Consider the following 14,482-nt stretch of genomic DNA (forward strand, 5'->3'; position numbering starts at 1 on the left):
ATATATTATCAATATATACTTCATTTTTTATACATATGCAAGCTCAGTGAGCTGCAGAACTGTCCTTTCAGTATATTACTCCTTCTTTCTATGCCTTTTGCATCAATATATTTTACAAATTTAAAAGTATCATAATTAGCACATTAAATAACTATGTTCTTTTGAAGGAGCTAAAGGAAAGTATACAAGCTAAATGATGCATATGTACCATTGATATAAGCCTGCATGTATCTGTCCAGATAAATGGACAGAGCGAGAGGGACAGAGAAGTGGTAATTTTGTTGATACCCATTTACCATTTCTGGTTCTACTCTTCAGTTTCTGTGGGTGCTCACTGCCACCTCATATCCTTCCCTTACTCTATGTGGATTCATTCATACCTAAGTACTTTATGCCATTATTTAGTATGTGTTCATCAACAGCACAAAAATCTTGCACATATTATATTGTATAGTGTCTTTTAAAATCACTTGCTAGGAAAAAGGAGAAATGTATACATTACATTTTAATGATTGTATAATAAAAATCTTCCTTTGTTTTGGGGGGGTGGAAATGACTATTTAAATTTCTGTTTGATACTTTTAGACTGAAGAATTTTCTTTGGGTTATTCACTAAGAGCTTTCTTTTATTCATAAATTCTCCAAGTTATTTCTTTCACAATGCCCTAATTTTATATTCATTTTCTTTTATTCATAAACTCTCCCAGTTATTGTTTATCTTGTAACATTTTTATTTTACAGTCACTTTTCAATCATGATTTTTTTCCAATTCATAATTACTAATCTTTCTACATTTATAATCCATTGTCTTCTGAACACCATCATGTGTGCTGAGGGAGAGCTGCCTACATCACCTCTGTCACTGGGGCATGATGAGTTGCTTTTTCTTACTCTTCATCTTTATCATACACATTTTTACTATCACAGTGATGTTGATGGATCTACTTGCCTTATATCTTATTTTGGATAGAAATGAGCATCTAAATATGTAATCAATATACGCCATGAAAATTGGGAGAGTTTCCAGCCAATATTCTTATAATATTTCACTACAATTTTTTTATCTCCTTTCTTTCTTCTCAGCTTAAGTAACTGTTTCTGTTTTAAATGCTAACTCACTTTTTTTTTCAAACGGCCCTAGTCATTCCCCTCTATTTTTCTTTATCTCTATGCATTTGGAGGCTTTGGTTTGTATAAATCCTAACATTTTCTGAATCTTTTAGCTTCTGATTTAAATATACTGCAGAGTCTCCATGCCAATTTTCTAGATCAGTAACTACACACCCTTCTGAAAGAGTCTCTTCTTGTTACCCACATTAGACTTGAATTCATGGTCCTTCTACCTGTGTCTCCCAGTTGCTGGGTTACAAGTATGTACCAACTTGCCCAACATTTGCACTGTATTATTCTGCATTTTTGAGTCTTTTATTTGGTGACACACTGCTGTCATGCCTTTCTATTTCTTTCAACCAACGTGTCTTTTTTGGCATTTTGTGATTTATTTATTTTTATTTTATGTGCACTGGTGTTTTGACTGCATATACGTCTGTATGAGGGTGTCAGATCCCCTGGAACAAGAGTTAAAGACTGCTGTGATCTGCCATGTGGGTGCTGGGAATTGAACCTAGGTCCTCTGGAAAAGCTACCAATGATCTTAACCACTAAGCCATCTCTCCAGTCCCCCATTTTTGCACTTTGAACATATTTGTAACATGAACAATATATTCATATTTTTATAGTGACATTTGCCTTTGTTCTCTTATTTGGAATTGATTTTAAATTACTGTATGAAGTCACATAATTGTGTGTGTGTGTGTGTGTGTGTGTGTGTGTGTGTGTGTGGTCTTTTTTATTGGACATTTTCTTTATTTACATTTCAAATGTTATCCCCTTTCAAGGTTTCACCCCCCAAAACCTCTACCCCATCTCCCCTCCCTTGTTTCTTTGAGCATGTTCCCCTACCCACTCACTCACTCCCACCTCCCTGCCATCAAATTCCCCTACACTGGGGCATCAAACCTTCACAAGACCAAGGGCCTCTTCTCCCATTGATGCCCTACAAGGTCATCCTCTGCTACATATGGAGCTGAAGCCATGGGTTCCTCCATGTGTATCCTTGGTTGGTGGCTTTGTTACCCCTTCTAAGAAGGACTGAAGCACCCACACTTTGGTTTTCATTCTTCTTGAGTTTCATGTGGTTTGTGAATTTTATCTTGGGTATTCCAAGATTGTAGGCTAATATCCAATTATCAGAGAGTGCATACCATGTGTGTTCTTTTGTAACTGGGATACCTCACTCAGGATGATATTTCCTAGTTCCATCCACTTACATACAAATTTCATGAAGTCATTGTTTTTAAAAGCTGAGTAGTACTCCATTGTGTAAATGTACCACACTTTCTGTATTCATTCCTCTGTTAAAAGACATCTGGGTTCTTTCCAGCTTCTGGATATTATAAATAAGGCTGCTATGAACATAGTGGAACATGTGTCCAGGTTATATGTTAGAGCATCCTCTGGGTATATTCCCAGGAGTGGTATAGCTGGGTCATCAGGTAATAATATGTCCTATTTTCTCAGGAACCACCAGACTGGTTTCCAGAGTTGTTGTATCAGCTTAGAATACCACCAACAATGGAGAAATGTTCCTCTTTCTCTACCAGCATCTGCTGTCACCTGAATCTTTTTTTTATCTTAGCCATTCTGACTCTTGCAAATTGGAATCTCGGGGTTGTTTCAACTTGCACATCCCTGATGACTAAGGATGTTTAACGTCACTTGCTTTTATCCCAATAAATTTTTTTTGTTCTAAGATTCATGTGTCTTTGCTAAGTCCAACATTTGGGTCATTACCATGGACAGTTTCACTTGCCAGCTCTCCCTTACTCTTTGTATAGGTTATATTTTCCTATTTCTTTACATTGCTCTTTTTTTAAAATAACAAAACATTTAAAATAACAATAATATTTTGTTATGTCCTCTGACAAGAATTTGTGTGGGAGTATCTCTGTAAATGTCTTTGTGTATACTCCTGTGTTTCTGAATGTGTATCTTTGTATGTATATGTCTGTGTGTGTCTTTGTGTGTATTTTTGTGTGTCTGTGAGTTTGTCTGCTTTAGTGGCTTCCCTGAACTACTTTCATAAGATCTCTGGTCTCAGAACACAAAGCTCTAAAACTGTGCATATCTGCCTTCATAACAGCATAGAAATGACAGTAGTTACAGCAGGACTCTCCTACATGTCATCTTTCCTAGTCACTCTGGTGAGCTACTGACCTTGATGTGCATCACACTTAGCTGCTCGCCCCCGTACTTACAAGGCTGTTTTTTTTTATTGCGTATTACCCCAACAAGGCACAAGCTGTCCCATAATCAGACTCAATCAAAATCACTTTTATGGATATATTTTTGAACTCAGACTTTAAGGTTTGGTCTGATCCCAAAAGGGCTCGTGTTGGCTATGTACTTCTCTGCTTCTCTGGAAAACTGACTCCTGACTACAGTTTAACTTGAAATTTGTGAAGCCACTGTTGTCTTCTATGGTGCTAATCATAGAAGCGCCCTTTTTTTTTTCTTTTAGGAATATATATCTAATTGTCATGAATTCCCCTGCTCTCTGTTCCAAATAAAGTCAAGTATTTAAAGTATTGAATGCTTTAAAATTTTGTGCTTTTATGATTAAACTCTCCTCCTCAGTAAAGTCAATAAGTTATTATTTTTAACTGGCTACAGAACAGTTCCTGTGTCTTTGTGTTTTTAGAAACAGAACTCTGGGTGACATAGTAACCTTTAGAGATCTTGGCTTTCCTCTTCTATCTTAGGAATCATATTTGTCTACTATGGTAGGGAAAGGAGAAATGGGGCTTCAGTACTCCCAGCCAAGCCAAGTGCAGTCTTCATCCTGAGGATGGATAGTCAGTGGAGAAAAACATTTCCCTATTTCTAGTCACATTGGCAAGAAATATAGCCTTTATAAAGCAGCACTGGAGCTTGATGAGAAAGCTGGCAGACTGGCATCTCCTCATGCCAGCTTCAAACTGAGGTAAGAAAAAAGAAGCCTCATCTGTATAGCCACACGCACTCCCAAGGAAACTTTCTCAAGTTTCTGTGTGAAAAAGTTGGAAGAAATAGGTTGTGGCTTACTGCCAGAGACTTTCACTGATCTTTGAGCGTATTCCGTTGATTATCTTGAACAAATACTACATTATATTAATGTTCATACAATTTCCAAACAATTTGTAAATTTGTATTTTTTATTTTTACCAATTATGTTAATTATTCAAAGAATTTATAGAATTCCCATGATAGTATTAGAAAAATGAATACACGTGAGCACACACATACACACACAAAACCGACTCCTATACTGAATGCAGAATACTTTGACAGAGTTTTGTATTCCAGGTCATTCACAGTGATTTGTTTTTCTGCTCAGAAATCACTTAACTGCTTCAATATACATAAAGTTCATAAAAAGTTCATAAGCTCATCAGAGACAGCTCTTGATTATAATATGCAAAACCTGCTTGCAGTCCACTGTAAGTTGGACAGTGAGAATTGCCTTACCTCTTAGCCTTTTGGATTCCATTGGCATTTTACCATCTCAGAGTAGATTTATAGCGATTTATAGCTAAGCTTCCTACGCAAGTAGAGTGAATAAGGCCTGAAGCTTTCCCTGACTTTTCATTGTCAAATCCACTCTCCTTCTTAAGGCCTGATATAGTAGCATAATTGAGTATGTTCCATGGGCTACCTCATCTTGAAAGCAACTTTTCATTGATTTTAGGTCTCTTCTCTCTCTCTCTCTCTCTCTCTCTCTCTCTCTCTCTCTCTCTCTCTCTCTCTCTCTGTGTGTGTGTGTGTGTGTGTGTGTGTGTGTGTGTGTGTGTGTGTATGTGTATACATGAGCACTGATGATTCATTCCAGGGCCTTGTGCACACTAAGCACAAGAGAGCTATGCTCTCTTCCTTCTCATCAAGAAAAAAGAAAACCCTTTCTAAGTGGTTTGGCTGAGTTTAATAAAGGAATATCTCATCTGTTAAGAAATCATTTGTGTATTTCCAATGAAATAATATAATAATAAAATTACATGAACGATTTTATCTATTAATCAATTGAGAAAATATTAATGAAGCTAGTGTGAGAAAATTAATGTGACAAGAATTGAAACAGTTTGATCGTAAACACCTCTCCACTGTGACATTAATTCCTAAAAGAGAAAAATTTGTTGTTTGTTTCATAGAAACATTTAAACTTAGTTTTACCAATAAACTATACCACATACAAAGATAAAATAATAGCATTTTTCTTTTCAGCCTCAAACACCAAGAAATGATTTCCCTAGAATGATTCTGCTGCCTCTTTGTTGAATTTGTTTGTAACTTTTATGGAAACATAAAAATTGATAGCAGTGTTCAGACTTAGTGTTTCAAGGGAGATACTGAGCATGGGACCCTATATCACATGAGTGCAGAGTGCTGACTGTTGCTGTCATGTACTTAAAAGATTTCAGTGAGGCAGTGAGCCTGAGCTCACAATTAAGAAAAAGTTCATAGATCTCCATTTTGGAATCTTAAGAGCATCCATACTTCAATAAGTATTCACCAAATTATTGTAAAGTAAATTTATGTTGCTGTTTGTCCTTCTCAATGGTCAAATTTCAATATCTTTCAAGAAATTTTAATACTTTTTAATGAGTTCTTTAGATTTTAAAGGTCAAAAGTTTAAAAACATAACTATCCTGGTTTATTTTCAATGAGAAACTGCTGATTTTGGATTTTCATTGTGTTTTCAGCAAAATAAGAAGACACATGTGGAGGATAAGACCATCTTTGAGTCCTACCCGGAACCACCACTTTATGTTTTCGTTTTCACTTACATGGGATATGGAATTGGAATGCTATTCGGCTATCTCAGAGATTTTATGAGAAACTGGGGAATAGAAAAATGCAATGCAGCTGTAGAGCGAGAAGAACAAAAAGTAAGTATGCTTGCCTCCCTGGCTTTGTGTGAGTGTCTACCCCTTCCTCTTCTCAAATAGTGATTCAGGCAGACCCTAGAAACAAGGATATGTCCAGGAACCAATCACCGTAAATTCCATTCATCTCCACTCACGAAGCCATCTCTGATGTATTTGTGGCCTTGGTGTTTGTTTGTTTTGTACTAACATTTATTGAAATGCTATTAACTACCAGGTACAGAATTTAAGTTTTCTTGTTCATTATCACATTTAACTCAGACAATATTTCCATAACCTATTTGATAAAAGATAATTTTAATGATGAATGAGCCAACAAGAAAGCCAGCTGTGGAAGCAAGGGCACCTGGGAAGTACTCTTCTCTGCTTTTATAGATTCAGTATCATTTGTGGTCTATTCCAAAGTAAGAACATGTACCTTGGTGGAATGTAACATTTTAATTTCATGTAGGACAGAATTTCTCAATGTTTGCACTACTGGTATAACTCATTGAATGATTCCTCTGTTTCAAAAGCCTTGTGCATTAAACGAATTCAAATAGCATCCCTAACCTCCACACACTAGATTTGCCATTAGCACTGGCTGACACACGTAGCAATGACCAAGTCACTGCATTTAGAACAATTTGCATACTTATCTGTAAAGCATCTGTATTGCCTTTTTTTTGTATTGAGCTAGAAAATAAGTGGGAAGATAATCAGAGATATCCTGTATGCATATATAATTAGTTCTGTGGGAAATTCATATATGTCTTGATCATATTCACAGTCTCCACCAACTCTTTTCACTTCTACACCCTTTTCTTACACACCTATCTTTGTGCTCTTTTTCCCTTAACCGATCAAGGGCAATTTGTGATGCCCAAATATTCTTGAATGTGTGGTCTTTCACACATGGAAACTTAGCATGATTAACTTACCACAAGATCTATACTCTTAAAGAAAACTGACTTTCCATCTTCCAGAAGCTATCCTCAGAACTATTGTGACTTCATGCCCACATCTCCTCTCAGTGCTGGAATTTGGTCTGTCTTGATCTTGTAAGGGTCTTGTGCATGCTGTGATATCCTGTGTTGCTCCCTGCTATGTTTATTTATTTGTCTGCAGCCCTTCCTCCCCAATGATCCCTAAGCCTTGAGAGGAGAGAGTGCCTATATTGATGTTCAATTCAGTGTTGATCATTCTTCAGCCTCTTATCCTCTGCATCTGGACTAGTTGAAGGTCCCTCTTTGTGTTGATTACCATGTACTGCAAAGAGAAGCATCTCCGATTTATGTTGAGAGACACATTACTCTTTGAGTACAATCTAAGAATAGGAGACTATTAGGACAGATATAACCCCTACCTTCAAAAAATGAACCATAAAAAAGGATGCTTATAAGAAGTCACACAAATAGTAGAGGGCATAAGGAGAGCTTTTAGAGCTTTTAAGGGTGCCTGACCTGAACATGTTGCTGAGAAAAAGATCCTGAGATAAACAAAATTAAATTATGAACATAGAAGAATAAGAGGTAAGGCAAAGGGCAGATATTCTTTAAAGAAATGGACAGTGATACAGGATGGTCCAGAAATAAGAGGATAGTCAAAAAAATCAAGAAACTACAATGCTTGAGTATGAGGACAAAGGCCATGTGAAAGGCAAGTAGGATCAGATTATATTTGTTTAATAATCCATAAATGTTTATTATAAGAACAATGAGAAAGCACTGATGTATGCAGAAAAATGTTAATTTGTACATTTAGAAAGATTATTTTCATAACACCATGAAAAATAAATTACAGAAAGAAGACACAGATCTAAATGAGACAGTGAGGCTGGGACCCAGGTAGTGACAGTAGGGAGGTAATAAGAGATAAAGCCAAGAGATGTTGAACAAGTGCCAGAACAGATAGCTGATCTTCTGGAGAAACAGGAAGATAAAGACTACACCCAGGGTTTTGGTGTGGGTGTCTGTGCCTATGTCATCATTCACTGAGATACAAGATAGAGAAGAAAGAAGTGCAAAGTGGTTGAGTCTTCATTTCAAAGGTTTGTTTAAAGAATCAGCTGCCAGGTATATAAAGATGAATCTCTGGAAGAAAAAAAAAAACTCTCAAGTTAAGTCTGTGGCATCCTCTATGAGTCTTCAGCCTACCAATGTATACCAAAGCCAAAGAAATAAACAGGATCTCGAGGGCTGGTCCAGAATGGGTAAACAGAGAAAAGAAAGATGAAATGAACTTCAGAGAATTGAATAGATGTCAGAGAAGAAATTCAAATTCAAGACTAAAAGCAATGTGACACTCAAGAAGGCCTACAGTTCACTTTTTCATAAGCTGTGGAAGAGGTTGGTAAAAGGAAAATGAAACTGCTTTTGAAGATATTTACACAAAACTCAACTCTTGGTTGCATGTAGAAAAAGATACTAGAAGGAATGCCAAGTGATCTCCAGTTTCCCACTTGGGCAGAGACATTGGTGACAGTGTCACAATCATTGCAGTGAAATAGTCTTATATTAACAATTGTGGTGGTCCAGACCCAGCAAAAGCCTACCTAAGTGAGTCTTGGAGCTCAGTGATTAGGAAGACTCTTTGGAATCATTCTGAACTGAAGTAAGGGCATTGGGCCTTCAGGCCTTTGCAGTGATGGGGCTTCTATCAGAGACCTTAGTGGAGGAAAATTCCCTTCAGGCCTAGGAAATACTCAAAAAAGCTATAAAGCCTCAATGTGCTCAAGAAAAAGAAGTAATTCATTCAGTCTTGAATGATATGTTATAGGCAGCATACAGCAGCCTGTACTTTAACTTTTGTCCCCAGAGTTACAATAATTGTTTGACCACAGAAAGGAGTGGCAATAAATACTTCAATAATTTACAATTCTTTATAAAGTAATTTTTAGTCTGTCTCCTGTGAAAGAGATTGATGTAATATATTCTCCTTAGTATGTTTTTTAAAATTTGTTACTTGTCTCATTTGAGCTCCTTTAGAAATTTAGAGGTTCTAGAGTAGCGGGTTATAATTATTAATAACTATATTCTTTGGATGTGACTTAGTCCTACCACTCTTGTCTTCAGTCTTACCCTTTATTTAATGCCCCATACTTCTGTCAGCATCCTTGTCTTGTGTTAACAAACATTCTCAACCATGTCTTGAAGACTATTTATCAAAGCATGTAATAAGCTAATTCCCAGTGACCTGTGATTCTTTTTAGTGAGAATGAGCACTGTTGTATTGAAAATGCCATCACTGGTGGTATGAAGCACATACCCTATGAGCACATACAGAGTTTTGGGGGGAAACCCTTGTGATTGGTTTTATTAGCTTTAGGTTTTTGAGATAATAATCTTAGACTGGTGCTTTGTAGCCTTTGTTATTCATTGAAATCAATGATTTTTAATAAAAAAAAAATCATGCCTGGGCCTTACACAAGAACCCTGTGATTTAACTATTTTAGTTAAGCCTGGATAAAGGTGTACATAGAAGTTTGTGGGGTACACAAGCATACTCTGCAAGCAAAGCTATGAGCTAGTACTTCAGAATAATGCTTCTCAAGGTTGTCATGTATACAAATGAAGGGATGGTATTCATAATCTAATGACAATTCCAGAGGACCAAGAGCCTTCATTTCTAAACATGATCATAGGAGAAGCCAATGTCTGTTCTATTCTAGAAGCTCTGCCTTGAAAGTTCAGCCATCACTGATATTCAGGTGGTGGAAGTACTATCTCTAGCTGTCCCTAGGTTCTCATCCCCTTTCACATGTCCACCGAGGTACTATCAGATTCATGAATGGTAGATCATATATGCTTTATTGAGGTAGTAGGTTTTTGAAGTTCACTATCAATGACTAGAAACTGATGATAGGAATGAGTTGAATTTGAGCACACATTCTAGACAGTTGCTCAGACCAAAGGGTTTGTCTGTACTAGCTTTCTCCCTCCAGTACTACTGCTAGCAACTGTACTTCATCCCTTCTCTCAAGACCTCGTTTGTGAGATTTTAAGCTCTCTCTATTCCCTGACTCTATTCAATTTAAATTCCATGAGCTGTGAAACACACTCTACTTGATATACATTCCTGCCTCAGGGGAAGGGGTTGATTTCCCTTTAAATTGAGGATTACTAAGTTAAGTTGGTTGTGTGGTGTCTGTCAACCACATTCGTGTATTTAGCCACTGACTCTTGTCTACATTCTTTTCCCTCTTCAAGGCCCCAGTACCTCTTGCCTCTCTTGATGTTCAATAATAATCTATCGCTTCCTATTTTATTGAGAAAAAAGTAAAGAGGTGAGACCCTACATTCTTACTTCATCTTCTCCTCTCCCAATTGGACATCTGAGCTTCCACTCCAAACCTCTGCCTTCCACAATTTTCCCCACATCAGTAAAAGGTGATTCTGACAGTCCAGGGCTCTGTACAGAAGCCTCCGAGTCATCCTTGATGTTGCCCCTTCTCTTACACCCCAAGGCAAATCTGTTAGCAATTACTGTTCTGTGTTCAAAATATGTTTATTATCAGATAGCCGTTCTTTTTTTTTTTTTTTTTTTTTTTTGGTTTTTTGAGACAGGGTTTCTCTGTGTAGCCCTGGCTGTCCTGTCCTGGAGCTCACTCTGTAGACCAGGCTGGCCTCGAACTCAGAAATCCGCCTGCCTCTGCCTCCCAAGTGCTGCGATTAAAGGCGTGCGCCACCACTGCCCGGCCAGATAGCCGTTCTTTACTACCCAAGCTGCTGCAGGTTCGTCCAAACTACTATTTTCTCTTACCCAATGAACTATCCTATGAGCTCTTCTCAACAAACAACCAATATGATTCTTTTAAAATCCAAGTCAAGCCACATCCCATCTTTGTTCAGAAGTCTCAGTGTCTCTCCAAGTCACTAACTAAAATCATATCTGGGGGAAGCCCTGCAGAATGTGGTTTTTTTTGTTTTTTTTTGTTTTTTTTGTTTGTTTTTTTTTTGTCTCTAACTTATCTCCTCTTCCTCTCTCCCCTGGTTCACTCTACTTCAAACACTAAGATCTTCTGGATCTTTCTCAAACTCATCCTGAGCATCCAATCTAGCTTAGGAATTTTTCATTTCCATTTCATTTCTCTTGGAATGGTCTTCCCTTAGATATTTATATAGCTCACTTTTGTATCAACTGTCCCTATAAAACCAATAGCCATTCATCAAGATGGCTCATCCGGTAAAGTTCCCTAATACCCACTGATCAATGTGTCTGTATTTATGTCAGTACCATGCAGCTATTACTATAGCTCTGTTACAATAACTTAAAATCATGAACGCTAATGCCTCCAGCAGTTCTCTCATTGTTCAGAATTGTTTTGGTTATTCTGGAATTTTTAATATTTCCATATGAAATTTAAGATATTTTTTTTCTATTTAGATGAAGAAGTACATTGGAATCTTGATTGGAAATTGTGTTCAATATGTAAATTACTTTTGGCAGAATACTCATTTTTACAATAAAATCGTAATTCACAGGCATATGAGATTTTTCCCTATTCTTGTATTTTCTTGAATTTCTCTTCAATGCTTAAAATTTTTATTATTCTAATCTTTCAACTCCTTAATTAGATTTATTCCAAGATTTCTTCTAGGTTAATATCAATGGGATTATTTCCTGATTCTACTCACAGTGTATTTGAGAGCTCATGATTTTTTTGTACTAATTGTATACCTTGTTTCTTTTCTGAATGTATTTGGCAGTTGTAGAAATTATCTAGTAGAGTCTTTTTTGTTTGTTTGATTGTTTGTTTTTCAACAAAGAGAAAATCAGTTTATATACACCAAGAAATACATCAAATATTATAACTCTAGATTCTTTTTATTTTATTGGATATTTTATTTACATTTCAGATGTAATCCCCTTTCCCCATCCCCCCATACATGCAGGAATCCCCTATCCCATCCCCCCTCCTCCTGTTTCTATGAGGATATGCCCCCACCCACCCACCCACTCCCACCTCCCCATCCACAATTTACCCCACACTGGGTGTCTAGCCTTCATTGGACCAAGGACTTCCTCACCCACCTATTCCTGACAATGCCATCCTCCCCTACATATATAACTGGAGCCATGGGTCCATCCCTATGTGCTCCCAGGCTGGTAGTTTAGACCATGGGAGCTCTGGTTGCTTGGTATTGTTGCTTTCCCCATGAGGCCACAAATCCTTTCAGCTCCTTCAGTCTTCTCTCTCGCTCCTCCATTGGGAACCCCATGATCAGTTCAATAGTTAGCTGTGAGCATCTGCCTCTGTATATTTCAGGCTCTGGCAGACCTCTAAGGAGACAGCTATATCAGGCTCCTGTCAGCATGCACTTCCTGGCATCCACATCAGCGTCTACCTTTGGTGACTACACCAGGGATGGATACCCAGATGAAACAGTCTCTGGACAGCCCCTCCTTCAGTTTCTGTCTGCTTTGTCTCCATATTTGCTCCCATGAGTATTTTGTTACCCCTTCTAAGAAGGACTGGAGCATCCACACTTTGGTCTTCCTTGTTCATGAGCTTCATGTGGTCTGTGAGTTGTATCTTGGGTATTCCAAGATTTGGAGCTAATATCCAATTATCAGTGAGCGAATACCATGTGTGTTCTTTTGTGATTGGGTTACCTCACTCAGGATGATATTTTCTAGTTCCATCTATTTACCTAAGAATTCCTTGAGTTCATTGTTTTTAATAGCTGAGTCATATTCCATTGTGTAAATGTGCCACATTTTCTGTATACATTCCTCTGTTGAAGAACATCTGGGTTCTTTCCAGCTTCTGGATAATATAAATAAGGCTGCTATAAACATAGTGGAGCATGTGTCCATGTTACATGTTGGAGCATCTTCTGGGTATATGCCCAGGAGTGGTATAGCTAGGTCCTCAGTTAAGGCTATGTCCAATTTTCTGAGGAACCACCAGACTGATTTCCAAAGTGGTTGTACCAGCTTGCAATCCCAACAACAATGGAGGAGTGTTCCTCTTTCTCCACATCCTCACCAGCATCTACTATCACCTGAGTTTTTGATCTTGGCCATTCTGACTGGTGTGAGGTGGTAACTCAAGGTTGTTTTGATTTGCATTTCCCTGATGACTAAGGATATTGAATATTTCTTTAGGTGGTTCTCGGCCTTTTGAGTTTTCTCAGTTGAGAATTCTTTGTTTAGCTTTGTACCCCATTTTTAATAGGGTTATTTGGTTGTCTGGAGTCTAATTTCTTGAGTTCTTTGTGTATATTGTATATTAACCCCTCTCTAGTAAAGTCTTTAGGGCCTTTTATGTATAGAATCATATCATCAGAGAATAAGTATAGTTTGTCTCTTTCTTTCCTATTATACACACTTTTTCCCTTTTTCTTTTGTGGTAAGAACATTTAAGATCTTTTGTTTTATCAAACGTAAAATACAGAGTGAATTATTATAAATATGATCATCATTCTGTCCATTCATTCTCTAGCACTTACTCATCCTACAAAACTCAAACTCTGGACTAGTCAAAATCTCTAACTTATGCAGCAATGTTTTCTGACATTCTGTCATTTTTTCTATTGAGGCTTTCTCTTTGATTCTTGAGAATTATTTTAACTAATGACATAAGTTTAAAGAAAATAAAAGAAATTACATAATGCAAAAGGATTAATACAATTGCATATCTATGGTTTTAGGTGTAATCCACTCTTTTCTGCAGAATAGACCCAAATCACTGGGTCCTTATTGTCTCTATTACTCTGAGCTCTTTGTGTCAGGAATACAAAAAATAAAATTAGTGGGACAAGCAACAAATCAAATCTACAGATAGATAATAATAAGTCTGATCACAATAGTTCTGTGTCTAAAACAGTAATCTTCATTAGACTAATTTGCAAAGCAAGAAATAGTCTGAAACATTATAACACCAGAGAGAAACAAAATGCATCTATTTCCCCACAAAAGCATGAAAAGATGTTAATACTCATCTCATAAGCTCATAGATTTCTTTTTATAACAAAACCTATATAATGGGCTATTAGAGAAATTGAATGATTTGAAGTTGTCTTATGTAACTAGTGGAGTGGCAAATTTACATACATTAGAAAGTTCCTTCCATGTGTGTTTATGAGCATTCTTTCTTACATGAAACCATAATTTCCCCCTGTAAAATCATGACATTATCATTGAGCACCATAGTGAGATATAACAGAAAGGGGCGTGGCTAGAGTATAGACACTGGCCATCAAAAGTTGCATATTCTCTCTACTTTCTCTCAAGTCAACCAACTGAACAAGTTGGTTACCAACCAAGTAAGTAAATCACAAAGAGACCTTCCTCAATGGTTTTCCTATTATCCTTTCACTGGAAACCAGCTCCATACTATGAAGAAGAGCAAAAATAGTGACCATGGGAATAAGAAAGCCCATTCCCAATTATTCAGCACTTCCCCCATTGACTGTAGGATAGAGTTTAATCTCAGACAGCTGTATAAGTCTCCTTCACTCTATGCCTAGGCAGCACAGTATATCCACACTTTGGGAGAAGTTAGAGGGTAGGATGCAAAA

The 14,482-nt window shown here is 37.2% G+C and overlaps 1 protein-coding gene across 1 annotated transcript in view; it reads left to right on the forward strand.

Annotated features, from left to right (window-relative positions):
• Positions 1-14,482, forward strand: part of Sptlc3 (serine palmitoyltransferase long chain base subunit 3) — a 118,180-nt gene that overhangs the window by 20,931 nt on the left and 82,767 nt on the right. The window contains exon 2 of the mRNA XM_034496555.2: positions 5,796-5,981. Within this exon, the coding sequence (XP_034352446.1) occupies positions 5,796-5,981 (186 nt within the window). The remainder of the gene's footprint in view (positions 1-5,795; positions 5,982-14,482) is intronic.

Source organism: Arvicanthis niloticus, chromosome 2 (genome assembly GCF_011762505.2).
Source record: "Arvicanthis niloticus isolate mArvNil1 chromosome 2, mArvNil1.pat.X, whole genome shotgun sequence".
Taxonomy (NCBI): domain Eukaryota; kingdom Metazoa; phylum Chordata; class Mammalia; order Rodentia; family Muridae; genus Arvicanthis; species Arvicanthis niloticus.